Below are 20969 nucleotides of genomic sequence, written 5' to 3'. Positions count from 1 at the left end.
TACAATGGAATTCTTGTTTTGTTCTGTGAAGTTTGGATTCAGTCAAAGGGCCACACTTGAGGACCTAGAGGCCCACATGTGGCTTTGAGCCTGAAGGTTCCCCACCCCTGGTAAGATGGCCAGTGAAGTCCCTTCCAATTCTGAAAGTATGACTTGTGTGGAACTATAAATAGAAGGTCCAGACAACTGAAGTTGTACTATATAATCAACTCTCTTCACTACCCACAAGGAGGGCCAATAATGCTCTCTTTTCTGTTGATGGAACTCCAACTGTCCTGTTCTTCAAACCCAGTGTTGACTTACTCAACATGAAGCCACAGTCCTGAAAAACAGGAGGAAAATGAATCAGAGATTTAAGGAGGTCCCTAGATCCTGGGATCATGTACTAACTACCAAGAAAAACCTGTTAAATCAAATCACTTACTTTCATTTTATCGACCCTCATCAATACTAAAAACCATATAGAACACTATACTGGATAAGAGGAGGGGTTTGGAGATTTTTTTAAAGGGGGAGAGAACATCTACTTACAGAGAGTTTAAATCTAAGTGATGGGACCCTTCCCTTCCCTTCTCCCAAAACACACACACACACACACACACACACACACTCTCACCCTATGAAATAAAACATAAAAAAGTACAATTGACCACAAAGCTCCTGAGAAGACACAGATTGAAAGATATCTGAGCTAGGTGAGGTTAATAAAGGAAAGTTTCCAGTAGGAGCTAAGTTTTGAACAGGATTTTGTAGGAAGTGAAGTCATATGGATTGGCAAAGAAGAACCAACCTGAATTACAATAGTATGATCAATGTTAAAGAGACAGAATGAGGCAAGGGAAGACAGAGTTCAAGACTAAGACAAGGAGAGGGAAGAGCAGAGGAGAACATGAACATTCACAGACAACTCTGCTCAATCTAAGACTTTACACTGTCTCATCTGAGGAGATACCAGAATAAAGGTGAAAGAAGGAAATGGTACAGCTGGAAGGTAGGAAGAAATTGAATAGTTTTCAAGCTACAAATTCTTATTAAATATTCTGGCCAAATGAGTTTCTGTAAACATTATACATGTATTACTACCAATAGAATACCAACCTACATGATTCCCCTTCATATAGTCTATGGTTCAGAATAAAGGGACTTCTTACTGTTCTTTACACATGACGATTCCTCCTCCCCCCAACCTCCACTTCTCCCTCTTAGAATTCTTCATTTCCTTCAAACATTGTCTCAAGTGCCATCTTTAACATAAGGCCTTTCTTGATCCCCCTAGATGCTGGTGTTTGCCTCCACCCATTGCAAATAACCTTGTATTAATTTTGTATATAATTACATTAAGTATATACTATCTCAGATAGAGGGCAGCTAAGTGGTGCTGCAGTGGATGGAGCGCCAGGCCTAGAGTCAGCAAGACTCATCTTCCCGAGTTCAAATGGGGCTTCAAACATTTAATAGCTGTGTGACCCTGGGCAAGTCACTTTACCCTGACTGCCCCAGTTTCCTCATCTGTACAATGAGCTGGGAAGGAAACGGCAAACCTCTCCAGTATCTTTGACAAGAAAAGCCCAGACGGGGTCACGAAGAGTCAGACATGTTTGAAAAACGAATGAACAACAATAACAATCTTGGATAGAATGTAAACTCTTTGCGGGAAGGGACTTTTCTGTCTTTACCACAGTACTGGCACATAGTAGGTACATGATTAATCATCTATCTTCATGTACATAGAACCAAAATCACTTAAGCCATACTTTTATTTCACATAATAGTTATTAATTGACTATTATGCATAAGATACTTTGCAAGGTATAAAGGAAAATATATAAATGAGTAACAGCCTCTGCTTTCAGAGAATTTATAATCTAGTAGAGGAGAAAATACATTCTATATTACATTATAATTATTTGTAAGTGATAACTGCCATAAGAAAGGTTGTATACCAAGTAGTAACAGGAATCTAAAAGAGAGTGAAGACAAGAAAGAATAAAGGAATCAGGAAAGGCTTCTTTGAAAGTATGATATTTGAACTAGGCCTAGGATGACAGAGACAAAATTTCAAAATGTGGTGATAGAAAGAGAAGTAAACAGATGGACATAGGAAAAGATAGTTTGTATTTGGTAAATCAGGGAAAATAAGGATGGAAAAGTAGGTTGGGGTCAAATTGAGGAAGGACTTTATCCTTTAGACAATGGGGAGCTACTGAAGATTTTTTTGAGCCAGAGAATGGCATGGTTAGAATTCTATATTGGGAGATTAAGATTGACAGTAGATATGTAGGACAAATTGGAGTGGACAAAGATTAGAGACAAGAAGACCAATTAGAAAGCTATGCAGTAGTGGAGGCAAGAAATAATGAGGAGCTGAACTAGGGTGGTGACTCTAAGAATGAAATGAAGGGAATGAATGAAGATGTGAGATAGAGTACAGTATAGAATTAACAAGTTTACAGGAATAAAGGATAGGAAGGGATCATAGAATTTCAGAGTGGAAAGGGACCTTAGTGGCCATCCACACCAACAACCCATGTGCAAAAAAGAATCCCCACTATAACATACCCAACAAATGGTCAGCCTCTGCCTGAAGGCTCCTGATGAGGGAGGAAGTCATTACTTACCAAGGCAGTCCATTTCACTAACAGGTAAGCTAATGTTAGGATGTTTTACCTGTCACCAGACATAAATTTACCTCTTTATAACCTGTGGTTCCAGGTTCTGCCATCTGGGACCAAACAGAACAAAATGTAATGCCTCCTCCATATGACAGTCCTTCAAATACAACTATTATATTTCTAGGTCTTCTCTTTTCCAGACTAACTATCCATGGTTCCTTCAAATCAATCGTGATGGGACATGGACGCAAGGTCCTTCACCATTCTGGCTAACTTCCTTTGGACATTCTACAGCTACACTTCCTAGATTGTGGCATCCAGAGCTAAGCATGAATTACTGGATATAGTCTGACCAAATCAGAGCACAAAAGGACCATTATTTAACTGTAACATTGCCTCCTCAGTCCTGGAAATTGTGCCTTCTCTGACAGTAGAGTGGAAAGGTGCTGGATTTGGAAGGATGGGAGCTTGTTTCCAATCCTATCTCAATCACTTACTACTATGGATATAGGACCTCCAACAACCCATGTGAGTTATCTGGATCTTAGTTTCCTCATCTGGAAAATAAGGGGTTTGTTTTTTGTGACCTATGAGGTTCCATCTCTAAATCCATGGTCCTATGATTCTATATGTAATGAACTGATTGGTTATGAATCCTCTGACATGTTTTATATAAGAGGAAAGAACAGGCGAGTTAGGTGAAATGTTCCTCAAGAAGCAGATGCCAGGAAAAAGCAAGTTGAGACACCCCCACAACAAATGGGCTCAAACTGGAAAGAATAAAGCTTAGCCAAGTGGATTGTTAGTTTCCTGAAAAATTGCAATTAAGGAAAGATAAAAGTAGTGAGACATTGTGACAAGAAACTTCCCAGCAATGTATTATGGATGACATAGTTAATGTAAACACAATATAAGCAAGCAGACTAATGGTTAAACATACCCCAAGTAATAAGAACATCATGTATAATATACGTTATGGGTATATGCAAAGTGGTGTAGTGGATAGAGAAAAGGCTTTGAAGTTAGGAAGATCTGAATTCAAATCTCTAACACAAATTGGCTTTGTGACCCTGGACAAATCCTCAGTAATCTAGACCAGAGGACCTTAGAGAACCAGATCTAAATATAATTGGAAATATTTAACAAAATATGTAAAAAATACAATGAAATATAAATAATTTTAATATGTGGTTTTCTAAGTCAAGGGATGTGGACAGTTTAGTGGTCTCATTTATATGTGACACCACTGCTGTAGTCAACTCTCTTAAGATTAAAGTTACAGAGAAAGTGCCCAATTCGGACTAGTAGAGGGAGTTTCCTTAGCTGAGGGTTCACAGGTTCAAGGCCCTATCCTAATCCTCAGGTAAAACATTCGTGATATTTTCTCTGGGCCAGTTTCCTCATCTAGAAAAGGAGAGGGTCGGACTAGGTGACTTCTAAGGTTCCTTAGCACTCTAGATTTATGTATGATCCAGGTTAAAGAAAACATGATGAGAGCCTCAACTTAGCAAATTTATCAGGAAGTGGAGGGGTGGGTGTGGAAAAGGGAATGGATGGACACTTGAACTGTGAAGGAAGGGAATAGACAGATAAAAGATAGATAAGATGTGCAAAGTTTCTGGAACCAATGGAGTTCCTTGTGGAATCTACTCTCAGGGCCCCAGTTATATTTACTAAGGAAGTGAAAATGGCACTGAAGCAAGCAAAGATGTGAAAAGCAGCCGGCCTTCAGTAAGGCTATCTAAAGGGTGCTCATTTATAGGTGCCAATTGTGAGAACATAGAAGAAACATGCATTCAAGGTATCTGAAGGAGAGGAAGAAAACCAAGGCATGGAGAAAGAAATCTTGGACTTGATAATGACGTTTTTTAAAAAAGGAAGAAAGAATATAACAAACTATGGGCTCTGAGACCTACTTTCCCACTTATATAACATTTTTAGGAAAACAATCCACACATGCATCCAAGGCATCCTTAGCTGAGAATATCCAAAGGGAATAGGTAGCTTCTTCCAAGTGGCATTACAGACTAGAGCACTTCTTTATCATCCCACAAGTGATTGAAAGACATCAAGAATATAAGATTCCATCTGCACTAAATTTGTTCTGGACCTTAAAAAGGTATTTGACTCATGCCTGGGTAACTAGAAGGCTTTAACAGAAATAGGAAAATCAGAATGAGTATAGAGATGTCTAATAAACAAATGTATGTTGAACTGACTTAGAGAAAGTTTTGAGAAAGCCAAATAGTGAGTTAATTTTTGACAACGTTGAGTACAGAGAAATCTAGGTGCAGATGTCTAATCTGCATTTGAAACACAGGTCAGAGTGAAGATAGAGTAGATCTCCGAGGTAGAACAAGTTCTGAGTTCCAACAGCCAATTAACAGTCATTTCTTGAAGACAACACCAGATAACTCAACTTTTACTTGATCATGAATGCCTACATCATCTACTATAACCTTAATAAAAATAACTCTCTCAAATACGCAAATGTATCTGTGATCAATTTGAGAGTTCCCTCAAACAATGGAAATCGCAGTGCATTCATGCCTGACCATCCTGTGTGACTTTTGTCCATGCATTTCTAGAAGTTTACCACAAGAGGCCCACCCAAAGTACTGATGACCTTTGCTTTTTCTCACAGAACAAGGGAACCTATAAATCCCTTGCTCTTACCAACTTACCAGCCCTACTTCTCTTCCTAACCTATAATTTCTTTATAACATTCTTTATGACATCTTTGCAGTTACATGTGGCAGCCTCTTCATACTTACCACGTACATCCCTTTCCACTGCCCTCTGTGTGATGCTCATCTTTAGCTCTTTGGAGGCAAGGTGTTACAACACCAGTAAAATGTTGGCATTGAAAAAAATTAGGATTTACTGTTATGAGAAGCTTTGTGTCAGTACAAGTACTGTGCAATTTCCTGAAGGAAATCCAATTTGCCCTCCTCCTTTTCAACTATGGGCCTAGCTCATTGACTATCTGTAGCATCTGTCCTAAATATACACATTGTTAGAAAAGCTCTAGAGAGTCATGCTGAAATCTGGGCAACTGATAGCCTTCATTCATTTTGCCTTTCCTCTGTGGACAGATAGGCCAACCAGCCTCCTTTGAATGATTGTAGGTCTCTTCTAGGAGGCTCTGCAATGTCTTGGGGCTTAATGTAATCAATATAACAACATTTCAAAATCATATACACAGTGTGACTATAAAGTAATGAGACTACTTTCCATAAGGCAAACAAGAACATCAATTTCACTGCATTATAGTCATGTCTCACATTATTTATATTATATGTTATTGTATATATTAATGGTTCCTGGCTGGTGGGTCCAGTTCCTACATGGGCCAGTTTGGTTCACTATTACATAGCTGAAAACTGTACCCAGAATCCCAAGTGTCCTGAAAATTGGCCACAAAGCAGACTGTGAAAGAACCAGAACAAATCCCATCAATACTGCTAAAAATAAGGCACATATTCTGATATCAGTAGCTATGTCTTCACATCTGATAGTATTATCAGCATATCTAATGAAGTTATCTATATCAACAATAACTCCTAGTGAAGTTATTTATCAAGAAATTATTACAAAACATCTAAAACATTGATTAATTTTATCACATATTAGCCTAGATTCTTTAGTGTATACTGCTATATAGCAATATTTCTGATAATTTAATCCTTCTAGTAGCTGAAGGAGCTGCAGCATGATGTAGAGAACAGAGAGATAAATCTTGAAGTTAGAAACACTTGGTTGTTCAAGTTCACTTTTGGCACACAATAGCCATGCGATCAAGGTCAAGTCATTTCACTGTCAGTGTTCCCAGAAACACTCTAAGATTACAAATTACATATTTTTATCAGTAGAGGGAGTTTCTACACCCAGAGTTTCCTACACAGATGAGATCACTGTTTCAACCAAAAATAAAATGGACAAAAACAATATGTGTTATTTCTTAGATTTAAGTAGTACTTTAAAACACACTTCTGAAATGCTGTTCAACTAGAATTTGCATTTTAGACTCAAATACAAATCAAACAGAATCTCTGGGAAAAAAATTGATGACCTAATCAAAAACTATTAAGAATAAAAAGACAAACATAAACCAAGGAAGCTTTTGAAAATCAGTATCTGTGACTTTGGGCAGGTCACTTAACCTCTGTCAGTCTCAGTTTCCTCAAATATAAAATGAGGATAATTATACCTACCTCCCAGGGTTGTTATAAGGATCAAATGAGATAATATTTGTAAAAAGTGCAGAGCACAGTGCCTGGCATACAGTAGGTGCTAGATAAATATTAGTTATTATCATCATCATCATCACCATTATCTTGAGTTGAGCATAGAGTTCAATGATCAAATCATAACAAAAGTTACTCTGGATACAAATCTGAAATATTTATCTAAGAAATTTTAATCTGAATTAAAAGATTACTAATAGTTACCTAAACATCTCAACAAGACTTAAGTAGCTTAATAGCCTACATTTATACAAAGTTCACAAAGTAATTAATATCCATTTTTCATTTGATCCTGAAAAACAACCTTTATGGTGGAGGGTGTAAGTAGATTTATCCCTATTTTATAGATGAGGAAACTGAGGCTAAGTGATTTGCCAAGGATCACAAAACTAGTAAAGGCACCCCTCCCCCCAAAAAAAATCCCAGAGTTTCTGACTTCAAGACCAGCGCTCTTTCCACTACTCCAAAATGCTTCACAAGAGTTTTAATACTATTCAAAATGACCTGGAAATAGCTAGATGATATATAGGCCCACTATTTGGCCACCACATTTATTCACCTGACTTCTCCTCAAATATCCTTCTGTGAAAACCTGGCAAAGTTCTATCCCACAGGCACATAAAAGTTCCCTCCAACACTGCCACGGTTACTGGTCACCTTGGCTACAGATGTGTGATTAGTGGTGAACCCATTTATTCCAAAACTGTCTTGCCTGAGTATTTCGTGGTTGCTTCCCCACTATTCTCCCCAGGGTTCAAGCATTTTGTGGGTCACCATAGCTGAAGAATTCATTACCTAGTGGCCAACCTTCTGATGATGCCATATGGCTATGAATCACAGAATATTACAATTTCTAAAGCACCAAAAATTGTGGATGACTCAAGACCAGTAGAAAGATCCACAATAGGTATATGCAGGCTGAAGCACATTATCAATAATGATCTGTAAGAAGTAGAACAGAAAAAATAATAATATGCATAAGAAGAAAAGAAGGTGGGCCAGTCACATAATAAAAATGAGGGATATCAGATGGACAGCCCAGGTGTAGCACTGGTATTCACAAAATATGAAAAGATCTAGGGGAATGTCTCTGGCAAGATGGGTAGATTCTCAATGGGGGATTCATGCAAGGGAATGGACAAGAATAACCCAAGAGAAGAAGGAATGGCTAAGTTGTGATCTATACTAATGGAAGGAGTATGCATTTTGATGAGCTCACAAATCCATTCAAGTACTAAAGGCAATAACTAGAACAAATGAAATTCCATTTATGGAAAAATTTCAAAACATTGTAGACACAAATGATCATTCCAAACAACAAAGACTGTAGAACATAAGCAACTCTCATTTCTCATAGATTAAGTTTCTGAATATCAAAACAATGTTCAGACCATAATCATATAAATTCAGAGCCACTTCCAAAGTACATTTCTTAAACTTAAATCATTCTTTGAGCCACGTCATTTCCTAAGAATTCCACTGCAGAATAACCTTTATTTCAAAACAAAATTTCCAAGGTAGAAAACAAAGAGACACACCTGTTGTCAAACTGATGCTGAATTCATATGGAAATAACCATCTAGAGAAGAAAATTCCTGAAGAACTCAAAAGCATTTCCAAAGCAGAGCTAATAAGTGATGGAAAAAAGAATGTCTATATCAGACTCACATATATCAGTCTACTGTAAGATTTTTGAAAATTGTCATTTCCACAGAAAAGGAAAAAATAAGTTATTTCCAAGCATTCATCTAGGGATACTATCACTTAAATTGCTGCACTGGCCTAGTCCTAGAAAAGCATGGGAGTCACTTCAAATCTACTACTCCTATATGTTGTTCTGAATAGAGCCCACAAGCTTTCTCCCCAAATCCATATATATTAAAAATACACATGGCTTTATACAATGGCCTACGATCAGTGCTATCATTCAGCATGTACTTTTTCGTTCCTTTTCAAAGTGATTCCATTTTAGGGATGCTACCTATATTTAGATTATTATACCACTGGCTTGCTGCTGTTACTGCTGCTAATGGCAATCATCAAGGGAAAATCATATTGGGGGGAAGAGTCTTTACTTTCTCAAAACTTAAAGGTGGGAGAAAAATATTTAAGAGGAGAAAGTACTCAAGTATAGTTTCTAATTTGTGGTTTACTGATAGAGTAGCATTATACAAAATTTATATACCCTATTTCACAGTATCCTACAAACAAGAGTATGTGTAAAACCCTTAGTGGGAAGAGTCATGGAGGGAGATGGGGGTAGAGGAGGGAGTAGATGAACAGATAACAAGGGAGAATGTGGGAGAGGACTAGTCAGGAAAGACTGGGGCAAATAAGTAAGAAGGAAAACGAATCAGGGTAAGTAGACCAAAGCAACAGCAGAAAACTATTCTTCACAATAACCTTTTATAAGAAACTACCAAAAAATCCCCATGCACTCTAAAGTTCACCAGGTAAACAAAACTATATTTCTATGGCTCATGTGAGGGAACATGACATAGGAAAGGTGGGCTGAGGAACCAGGGAAAGCTAGGCTCAAGTCCTGCCTGAAACCTAAAAGCTGAATGACCCTAGGCAAGTCACTTAGCCACTATCTGCCTCAGTCTTCTCATCTGTAAAATGGGAGTGATAATAGCACCTTCCTCCCAGCGTTGTTGTGAGGATAAAATGAAATAATTGTAAAGTGCTTAGCACAGCGCCTGGAACATAATAAGTGCTATAAATGTTAGCTATCATCACCATCGTTAATATTATTGTTTTAAAAAAAAGTAACATGTAAAAAGTTAAAGTAAAGAAAACCTATTGATCTGAATTAAATAACTTCCCAATTGTGATATATCAGACCCAAATAACTCTCTCCTGAAAGAAAAGTTCAGGTTTCTTTCCAGGCTAAATAATTATTGAGAACTAAATCAAAAAGTACATGCCACATCAGCTCAGCACATGGAGTTTGTATGCATCTTTATTAATTAAGCACTGAAAAAGAAGGTCTGAGCAGGCTCAAACAAATCTACCTGATTTAAGACTGTGGGGATGAAACTTCCGATATTTTTACATTTTTACATTTCCCACAAACATTTATCATTTTAGCTTCTCATAAAACCATCTCTGCTTGCTCGGGTGGGCCTAAAGCCATCTGATGATGAACAGCTAAGGAAGAAGACTAGGTACAGTAACATTTAACTTAAACTTCCTCAAATTAATTAATATACTTTCCTAATTCACAAGCACAGTATACTAGACATGTCTACTTTGGAGGATAATTGTAGATATTGCAATGACTTTATCATCTTCTGAGCATAAAACATCTTTTACTATATAGTGCTGTGGAAGGTATATGTCATTGGACAGAATTTGCATTGAGCCTAACACATAGCTTACAAGTGGTTTCAGCTTATTTTGTCATTTTTCAAGCTAATGATTTATTAAGTATCTATTATGTTGAAGACACTGTGCTAGGCATTGGGGATACAAATATAAAACATGACTGTAACTGCCTTCAAGGAGGGGGAGGGGCAGAGATATGGCACTGGCACAGTTAAGCATAAAACAACATAAGGGCAAAGGAGAAATCCAGAAAGTAATGTAAGAAAATGTTTCCTACAACTGGCATTTTAGGTGGAGGGAAGGAATTGAAGGCTCTGGTTAATCATGGTTTTACTGCAGATAACTAATAAAACTCTCTCAAGGATCAGACCTTGTTGCTACATCATTAACAACCTAAAATCCTAATTTAACTTCAATCTGCCATATTATTCTGGGCAGGCTAAAACAAATTACTTTTAAGACACCTGCTTCATTTGAGGAAAGAATTTTAAAAGGATATTTTCTAACCTATGTGTGCCTGTACACACACACACACACACACACACACACACACACACACACACACACACACATATACACACACATATATTTATCTTTACAAATCAAAGGAGAAAGTATTCCAAAGTATTTTTATTGTAGAACCTATTATATCAATTTGTTCAACATTCCCAGAGCAGGCAATTTTTTTTTCTTTGAAAGGTTCTTGGGGGAAATTAGCTTAATTAGACTTTTTCTTCACCTTATTTTAACTGAAAGGTATACAGTAAACTTGCCTGCTTATTGTACAAATCTTGCTTTTAAATTCGACAATATATGCAATAACTTTTTTAAACACTTGTTCAAGGTTTTCTTTTTTTGCCCCCGGGGTTTCAGTTTATAGTTAGTTAACAAGCAGCCTGGACCCCAGCAGAGAAGCCTTCTGAAACCCAAACGTATAACCCCTAACCTGCTCCAAAGAGGGCTAAGAGAAAAAAGTTCTCACTTTAGGTTGGTGTTTCCAAATCTTTATGGCAGAGGGAGGGATGATCATTTAGTTTTTTGGCAGGGAAGGGGAGTGAATTAAACTGAACAAAACACATATTCGAATTATAAAACACACTGATCTTTGGAGAAACAGGCATTTTTGGTAACCTATACTTCTGCTACCTCTCCATCATTGCAAAATTTGAGAACCAACTCAAGTTTATGGGAATTAATTTAGACAATAAATACCTACTGTATGATTTTATTAGATAGGTAATTTTCCTATCTGGAGTGTTTAGAACTAATTTTTGAAAGTCTTTCATGAAGTAAAATTTCATGGAAGGGTGATTTTAATTTTTAAAAGTTTTAATCCCAGGTCATATATGAATTCAATTATTTTAAACATGTCACATGAAAAAAACAAAAACAAACAAAAGGCCCCCATACCCAAGAGTTCCCCTTATTCACAAGGGTAAATTTACCAAAATCCACACCTGAGTTTTATGCTTCCTCTTTTCCCTTCTTAAAAGGTTCTATGCCCCACAAAGCTCTCCTCAGTCCGATGCCTAATTCTGAACACTGTCCACCAAAGAAGTACAAGTCGAACTTTTCAAAAGCTATGCTGTTCAACAGCTGTCTACTGTAAAGAGAGAGTCCACTTTTTTGGTAATTAGTACAAGTATAAATTAAAAATATGCACAAGAAAGTATACTGAGTTGCCTCAGCAACAGAAGAGCAAACTAAAAATAGCTACTCTATGAATATATGGTTGTAAGCCACACAGTATGCACAGGACATTGGGATACACAGCACATACTCACAAACACCCCCAAACAGGAAGAGCATTGCCCTACTCACCTCTTACCTCAGTGTCTCTAAGATCTTCATGAATGAAGGCACTGGAAGAAGAGCACTTTATCTTTCCTACTTTGTGAAAGCCAATGAGGAGGCACCAGCACTCTTATTGGCAGAGATATGCAAAAACACCTCCCTATGGGTAGGAGGATGCCTACATTGAGATCTTAGAAGGTTTGAGGCCTAAAAATAAGCGACTGGTAAGAGATGGGGGTAGGAGGCAGGGATATTTGGGGAGGGAACAGTCTATCTGAATCACCTTCAATGTTTCTGAGTACATGGACCATACTAAGTGTTATCAGAAAAGTAAAGAAAATCAAGGTTTTTCCCACACAGAATGTCTAATTTTAGATAGCACTAAACTGTAACAGTGAGAATAAAACCATTTTCTTTCAAGTAAGCCAAAGTAATGAACCCCAAGTTAAGCAACTTAACTAGATTCAAATATTCCTACCAATTTCCATCCTATTTCAAATATCCCTTTGCCTCTTTGGAGATGCTACTGTTTCTAGAAAATACTCACATCAGGGCTTCCAAAGCAGTCTCATGCAACTCTCCACACACCCACATGAAGTCAGCCCTCTCAAGGCTAACTTCCTCCATGCTCCTGAGGGGGCACTGATATACAGGACATACACAGTATATACTGATAGATAAGTGGTCACATAAGCTGGGGAGAGGCAGCTGGTATTCATCTGACTGTCTAGGTACTGAACATTCCCATTATGATATACCTAGAAAATGATGAAAGAAGGTCTAAATACTAAATTCTATACAGTTGCTACAACAAAGCAGTTTGGAGAATGTACATTATGTTCTCTGGTATACTCCCTGTTCAGACCTTGGTAATCAGGAGGTGGTAGAGCCTACATCTACTGAATTGAGAAATATTACCAGCAACTGGGAGGGTTAGACTTGCTGACCCAGAAATTCAACTTCCAGAAAATGACTGCTCCTCAGTTCTATCAGGGATAGAACAATCCTAGGTTCCTGAGCACCAGCAAGCCTAAATACAAGGATGATTGTGAAAGTGGCTTTTGGTCACCTAAAAAAACCCACTAAATAAATACATATGCCCAATCATAAATTGGCTCTGATGTGCACAATCTATAGTTTGATTCAGACCAAGTCAAATTGAATTGCTATGCACATTACTGCTTTTCTTACTGAACAACATTCTAAATAAGAGAAAAAAGCGGCTGACAGGAAAGACAAAAGAATAAGGACAATAAGTGAACCTAATATCACAGAATTAGAGAATTAAGTGGAAAGGGGAGGGTGGGAAAGGGGTATTCAGCATGGGGAACTCCTGATGTGGAAACCACCTCCATAGCAGATCAACAACTAGTCTTAGAGTGTTTGCCTGGGCCATGAGGTGTTAAGTAATTTGCCCAGGTCATAAGCTAGGGTACAGCAGGGGCATGGCTTGAACTCAGGTCTTCCTTGAACGCCAACTTCAATGCCAACCCACTATTTACTATACTATACTGCCTTACGACCACAGAGAAAAGAAAACAAAAGGAGAAATTTTCTTTACAGTTTAAATTTGTTGGTCTACATAGCATAATGATACAAAATTCTTCTGTTCATCGGACATTTGTTTTATGGCTGTGGGAGAGATAGGTTGATGATAGGTGAAAACATAATTGCTTCTGGGGCATTTCAATTATGTTAATTGTGTATGTTAGGAAGGTCCCCATGCAAAAGTCATATGGACCCTATTACTAGTTACCACAGTGCCTTTTTTTTCCTTCACATAGTAAGATCTAAAAATTACTTGATGAATTAATTTTAAAAAAAAAGAGATTGTAAATGAGTGTGTTTTATTAGAAGGCCTCTAGAGTCCCCTTCTAGCTCTAAATCTCTATGACTTAAAGTCACTGAAAATCAACCAAATGTCAGCAAACTCTAAATGAGAGATCTTAATAATATGAATGCCAAGTTACTAAGCTGATGTAAGTAGATCAAAATAATATACCATTAGAAAGTTCTTGTGGAACCTTTAAACTTTCAGAAGTTTAATTTAATGACTTGAGAAAGGCAGCTAAAGCATTTCCTACTAGGCAGGGGTTGGTTTATTCTGCTTAGTTCAAGTTAGTACTAATGACTTTAATGGTTCTCAAGAACTCCAAAGAGATGCATCTTAAAATACACCCAACACTAGTGAAGGATATACATATATGCCAATGGATATCTACTCTTCACAAATGGTCTTATTGTATTAATCTATTTGATAAATGGCTTTCACATTTCATCAAATGTTATCTTGGGGAGGTTAGAAAGAAGTGGTTATCTATTGAAATATGTATGTATCATGGAAAACTTTATTTCGGAAGCCAAGATATGTAAGTTCTCAACACCATGATTTAAAAAGGCTACTGTCAGAGTGGAGCATCAATTGTAAGTGGGTCCAAAATGAATGAACAAGATGGTGAAGGGACTGGAGTCCAAACCATTTAAGGACTGCTTGAAGGAATTGGGGCTGTTCAGACTAAGGAAAAGCTCTAGATCAGTTACGAGAAAAGGGGGGAAAAAACCTGAATTCTCCCCTTAATATTTATTATTTCTATGATACTATAAATCTGAAATTTAACCATCACAGCACCTTAAGATGATTCGTATATTTGCACAATGCAATTATTCAGAGAATGGCATTTAATTTGCATAGTTCTCTCTTTGATTCTTTGTTCTATGATCCTGAGTTCACTTTCTAGACTTGCTCGATGCTACTTTTGTCTTGCTAAGACCGCTTTGTTGTTTCACGGTCCTTCTTCATTAAAGAGGATGCTGCTTTTTTCAGTTTTTGTTTTCTGCAAGCTATTGATTCAGAATTTCCTTCAGCCAGCCTCCAAATAAGAAGTGTCTATTGTCAGAACAGCATATTATCAGGACTTGACACCAAACCCATAGTTAGAGTAACCGCTGTCTTCTTTGGAGATTTTCCATGAAAACTCATTTCGTTTTTCTCCCACCTTTGCACTGCTTCCATTATTGCTGAAATGACTAAGGAATAGAGCAGTGTCATGATAGGAGGCATTAAGACAAAACGGCTCCCTGGAGCAAGGCAGATCCTCTCACACTGCCTATAGGTACAACATGTAGCAGTGGTCAAGCCTGGTACATAGTAGACAACATTAACGAATGCTGAAATGAATTGGCTGAATGCATTCATTCATCAGACACACTGAAAAAAACAACAACTGTAAAACAGCACAAGGCCAAAGGGTAGATCCCTGGGGCATTCCACTAGAGACTTACTCCAAAGTAGACATTAACTTCTTAAAGACTACTTTTGGAGGATGGTCAAACAATTGTGAATCTACCTAATGGTATCTCACCCTATCTCCAACTTGTCTTCCAGAATTGCAATGCCTGCCAACTGCTTTCCTGAGGTGTAAATATACCTAATCTCTCTGCAACATTCCCTTAATCTGTATCAGTTACCCTGGTGGTTACTCTGTCATAAAGTGAAATTAAGTTAGTCTGACATGACTTGTTATTGATGAAAACATGCTAGTATTTAATGATCATTGTTTCTCTTTCGATAAGGTTTCTAGAATTTTGCAAGCAAAAAAAAAAAAAAAAGAAGAAAAGAAAGAAAGAAAGAAGCCCACTGGATGGAAGGAAGGAAACAAGCATTTATTAAGTTCCTACTGTGTGATAGGCTCTGTGCTAAACACTTTAAAACAGCTCATTTGATTTACAAAGATTATCTCAATGAACTATAATAGGCTAAGTAGGAAATAATATGTAAACAACTCCCCATCATAACAGTTACTGTGATAAAAATCCTTTTCAAATTTCAGTAAACTTACAACCAAGCTTCTGAAAAGCAATCTGTTAGTATTTTGAGAACTGCCCATATTCAAACAAGAGAAAAATAAAGAACTGATAAAGGCTATGAAAAATATAAATCTAGTCCCACTGTATTCTTGACAGGATTCACCACATATATTTCAGTTCTATTTCCTGGGGCTTAAAAAGAAAAGAGGTTCTTCTATTTTCTCTAAATTCAATAAAAAAAATTTAAAAATACATGATCCACAATAAAAAAAACAAAAACAAAAACTCCAAAAAAAAAAAAAAGAAAACCCAAACCCCAAAACATTCATTCTATAGAGAATTATTCGAAAGCAGTGATTGAGATACATAAAGTTTCTACATCAACAACAGCACAATAGGACATGAATTATAAGTAGAACAAAATAAAGAAGGAAAAAATTCACCTTTTTGTTATAAAAAAATCTGTAAGAAACAATCACATCAAAACACAAACTACACATTTGCCTTTCACTTAGAGTACTGAATTAGATTGACTTCAATGTCAAATTTGGCCAACACTATATTGTTTTAAACAAAATTCATCTTCTCATTATTGGCTCTTTAATCTTACGGTGGTTTAACAATTTCTACTTGAATGTTTGTTCAAAAGACTGAGGTATCAAGACCTTGATTAAGTGCTAAATCACAACAATACTTAAAAATCACAGTGCATTAATCCCAAAAGGCTTATATAGGCATTAAAATGGTCAGAATTAAACTATATGAATAGCAAAAAAGGAAGAGGGAAAAAAACCCACTTGGGATGCTAAAGGCTCTCTCACTTTGCCACATTTTCAAAATATTTTTAAATGTTAAATTATTTGTATAAACTTCATTAATATAAAAAAGCTGTACTATAAACCCTTTAGTCATCGCTGTGTGACAAAAACTTTATCGAGTAGAAAGCAGAGCAACACCCCAAGGAACAAATTAACCTCTACCACGTTTTCAGATGTAAAACATAAAATGGTATTTCTGAACTGCCTACACTACTAGGAAAAGCCATCTAGCAAAATATTTCCCAGGAATGGTGAAGCGCCAACTTTACTCCACCTCTGTGTTCATTTCTAATATATATGTTCATTAAAAACTAATGTGCCAAACAACGTATGACCTCTAGTTCAATTGGAATAAAAGAAAAAAGGAACGAACATACTTTAGTCAAGCATACCTTTTTTTTTGGAAAAAACGGAACTAGTTCTTTAAAGTAAAGGTGATTGCTAGGCACCAGAGCTACGTGGAACCTCAAAATTCCCTATTGTACAAGTACCTCGGTGGGATCTGACTTTTTAAGGAGGAATGTGGTGGCCTCTGCTGGTTCGTTCACACGAAAAAAATAGCAATTAGAAAAGTAAGATGTGTAATAAAACGATGACAAGCAGAGGCATCTCACACTTTCTAGGGCACACACATTTGTACAGCACATCATTCGCTCGTTGCCCATCATTGTCCTTTGGGGTTTTGACAATGAGCCTAGGCACAGCGGGAGCACGCCACAGTTTTCCGTCTCAGGGAAGTCACGTTGGGAAGGGACATCGACTTAAAAGGTCTAGCTGAAAAGCCGCCCATATTTTCTTAAAAGTACTTTTGAAAAAGCCGAGCCTGACTTTCTGAGATTCTGTATGGAGGAGAGAGGGAAGAAGAGAATTCCCGGGATCACCAGCATTCTAGGGAGTGTGGAGAAAGGGAAAGCGGCCGAGCCCGGCCAGGCGGAGCCGAACGACCCCGGTCTCTACTGCCTCAAGGTATTAGCAGCCCGGGAATGGGCAAAGGGAAGGAAGTTGGAGAGGAGCGCGCGTCCCTAAGTGCCCAGAGCTACTCTGCTACCTGGCTTGCTTTTCGGTTTTCTTCGCGGCTGTCAGAGGCTGCTGCAGCTCCTCGGCGGCTGCTCCCCGAAAGTGCACGCGGGCTAGCCCCGGCCTGAGTTCGGTGCCGGGGTCCCCCCACCCCCAGGCCCACTCTAGGTGGGCCGGGGAGGGGGGGGCAAAGTTAGCAGCGTGAGCAGCCGCAGCAAGAACAGCATGAGCAGCAGAACCGCGCGCTACCCGCGCGCTCACTCGCTCCAACCGTCCCGCGTCCCGGCTACCCTACCTCCACCCCCGGGGAGCCTCCTGGGGAGGGGGAAGGGGCCGGGATGCGCACAGGGCCGGGGGCTACAAGGGGGCTAGCCTAGGGGGTCCCGCTCCCGACCGGACAGGGGAAAGAGAGAGGGCGACTCGCGCCAGCCCCGGTCCCTCCAACTCACCTCGCCGCTGCTCCCGCCGCCGCCGCCGCCGCCGCCACCGCCACCGCCGCCACCACCGCCACCACCGCCGCCTCCTCCTCCTGCTCCGCCGCCGCCTCCTCCTGCTCCGCCGCCGCCGCACACCTCCATTTTGTGGTGCCAGGGATCCTCCAGCGGAGCGAACGGCAGCATCGCCCCTTCACCAGCCGCCGAGGAGGAGCCGGCGGCCGCCGTCGCGGCCACACATCCCGTCGTCGCTGCTGTCGCTGCCGCCGCCGCTGCCGCGAGCCCAGCACCCGGCTCGCTGGCTCGCTCCCTCTCTCCCTCCTCCCCGCGCTCGCGCTCCCTCCTCCCCGCGCTCCGCTCCGCGGGCGCGCGGAGCCGCTGGGCTACCTCACGCGCGCGGAGCAAGGGGTGCCCTCTACCGCCCGCTGCCGCTTCCCATAGAGGGGGCGCACGGGGGTGGAAGTGCTGCTGCCGCTGCTGCTGCCGCCGCTAAGTGGGGCTGAGGCTGAGGCTGCTGCCGCGCGGTGCCCGCTCCCGCCGCTACTGCGACTGCTGCTCAGCCGCGACTCACAACCTACCCCCCCCACCCCTCCCGCCTGAGCCGGAGTCCCAACCCCCTCCCTCGCGCCCTCCCCCGCTCCCGGCTCAGCCAATATGGCGGCGGCGGCGGCAGCGGCGGCGGCGGCGTTACCTGGGCGGCCGGCGCCTGGAACCCCCTACGGCGGCAGCACAGCGGCGTCACCCGGACGTCAACGGAGATTCCCCAGCCTGGGGTGAAGCTATGGGAGGAGGAGGATGCTGAGGGAGGAATGGGGAGGGGAGGGGAGGAGAGGGGAGGGGAGAAGAGAGAAGAGGGGAGAAGTGGGGAGAAGTGAGGAGAAGTGGGGAGAAGTGGGGAGAAGTGGGGAGGGGAGGGAGGAGAGGAGAGGGGAGGGGAGGGAGAAGAGGGAAGGGGAGGGAGGAGAGGGGAGGGAAAGGGGAGGGAAAGGGGAGGGGGCTGGGGACGGGCAGAGGAGGCGGAGGAAGCCACTTGTACTAGGAGCCGCGGCTAACCGCTTCAGTAAACCTGTTCTACGCACCGAGCATGCGCGGCACTGTTCACACATGCTCAGCAGGCCCTCTCGGGGCTTCAGAGTAGAGTAGCCAGAGGGAGGATTCCCGAAAGGGTACCACGAGTAGCCTGTCAGAGGAGGAGGGGGAGAGAGGCCCAGGGCAGGACAGTGAGAGAGCTCCGGAATATTTCCGTTTTCAGGACCCACAAAAGCAACTGACCGTCGAACTCACACCCACCCCCTGACTTTGTGCCAGACACATGAAAGGGTACGGACTGGAACGTCTATTATCTCCATCAGCCATGTGCCTAAAGGCATGAGGGGACTTCCCTTTCCCCCATTCGGTCCCGGCTCATTTCTCTTCCTCAGTGAAGAGTCCCATCCTGTGTGCTTCCAGAGTGTTGCGCTTTACTATATCGCTCACAACACACACACACACACACACACACACACACACACACACATGCCTACACTGCCTGGGGTAATTTCTACCCACAGAAACAACTTCGGTGATTGCTTTTTGTGACTAGGATGGGCTAATGGTCTACAGCAGATAACTCCTCTGTTGAAAGACTTTAATCGGTAGTGGTCTCGTAACTTCAATGTGCTTCCCTCGGCTCCTCTTTTTGAACACCTAAGAGCTCAGAGCAGACAAGCTCTCCTTGAAATTCTGCATGCTTAAAACAGACGCTCAGTACCTTGGACAGGTTTTTGTTGGGCTTTTTTTGGTTTGTTTTTTTTTTCCCCCAACACTGATACCTAAAACTCTTTCCTTCCCTTAAAACTGTCACCTGGTTCCTGCCATGGTGGCTAAATTCCTTTCTATATTCTTTTTCAGTCTTACCTCAAGTGGCTGACAAACGAAATGGAGTGTGTGTGTGTGTGTGTGTGTGTGTGTGTGTGGCAATGAGTTTGAAAATAAGGAGCACCATCAGTGATGCTAGGGGATAGCATAAATGCCCTCAACCAACTCCACCATAGTCCCATGTATGAAGTGAGCTTAACTGATGTAATTTACTATGAGGTAAAGTTCATTGGGAAAAAAACCGAAGTAAGGAAAAAAAAAAAAAGAAAGCCACAGTAAATTGAAAGGGTAGAACTGGATCAGGAAGACTGAGGTATATACTGTGATTGTGTGTGAGAGCATGCTTCTTTTGTGTGTTGAGAATCCTGACTTGTATTTTGAAAAGTAAGTTTTTACATTAAGTATGATTAAAAGAATAGTGATTCCTCTCAAAATATATTTATGATATCCTTCTACATCATAGTTTTAAAACTGAGTTAGGTATTTTTACTCACTAACACATTTATGGAGTGCCTACTATTTGCAAAGTACTTTGCTAAGTTCTGTAGAGGGTACAAGTAAGGATATGCCTAAGACAAGGACTTGCCTTAAAAGAGCTCATCAAATGTATGTACCATATATCTCTGTCAAAGTCATTTTATCTGTAATAGATCCAAAGCCCCCAGAAGGCAGGGCCTTTCTAAGTTGTTTTGTTTGGGTCTCAGGGCTGTAACAGCTATTCTTGGGGAGAATGATGTGTGTCTTAAAAGTGTAAGAGATGAAAAAAAGTGTAAGAGATTATATTTGTAAAGTGCTTAGCACACTGCCTGGCACATAGTCAATGCTTAATAAATACTTATTCCATCCATGTAAGCCCAAAGCTTGCTATTCATGCTATCTCTGGTTTTCAAGTCACTCAGATCCATCACAGAGTAAATGAAATATAGGCAGCTGCCTTTTTTAAGATTGAATTTTATTTTTTTAAATAACAAAAATCCACCTCTCCTCTAACGTTCCTCCTCCCCTTTGAGAAAGAAAGATAAATAAAACCACTGTTGTAAGCATGTATGGTCAAGC

General features: G+C 40.2%; 1 protein-coding gene across 2 annotated transcripts in view; it reads right to left on the bottom strand.

The window, feature by feature from the left end:
• Nucleotides 1–18639, bottom strand: part of RPS6KA6 (ribosomal protein S6 kinase A6) — a 109806-nt gene extending 91167 nt beyond the window's left edge. For both annotated transcript variants that reach the window (XM_020964555.2, XM_020964557.2), the window contains exon 1: nt 18072–18639. In XM_020964555.2, the coding sequence (XP_020820214.2) occupies nt 18072–18242 (171 nt within the window). In that variant the 5' untranslated portion in view covers nt 18243–18639. The remainder of the gene's footprint in view (nt 1–18071) is intronic.
• Between the last annotated feature and the right edge of the window lie 2330 nt (nt 18640–20969).

Source organism: Phascolarctos cinereus, unplaced genomic scaffold (genome assembly GCF_003287225.1).
Source record: "Phascolarctos cinereus isolate Bilbo 61053 unplaced genomic scaffold, phaCin_HiC Scaffold_8;HRSCAF=390, whole genome shotgun sequence".
Classification (NCBI taxonomy): Eukaryota; Metazoa; Chordata; class Mammalia; order Diprotodontia; family Phascolarctidae; genus Phascolarctos; species Phascolarctos cinereus.
The sequence above is the reverse complement of the archived record's forward strand: the minus strand, read 5'-3'. Positions and strand labels throughout refer to the sequence as shown.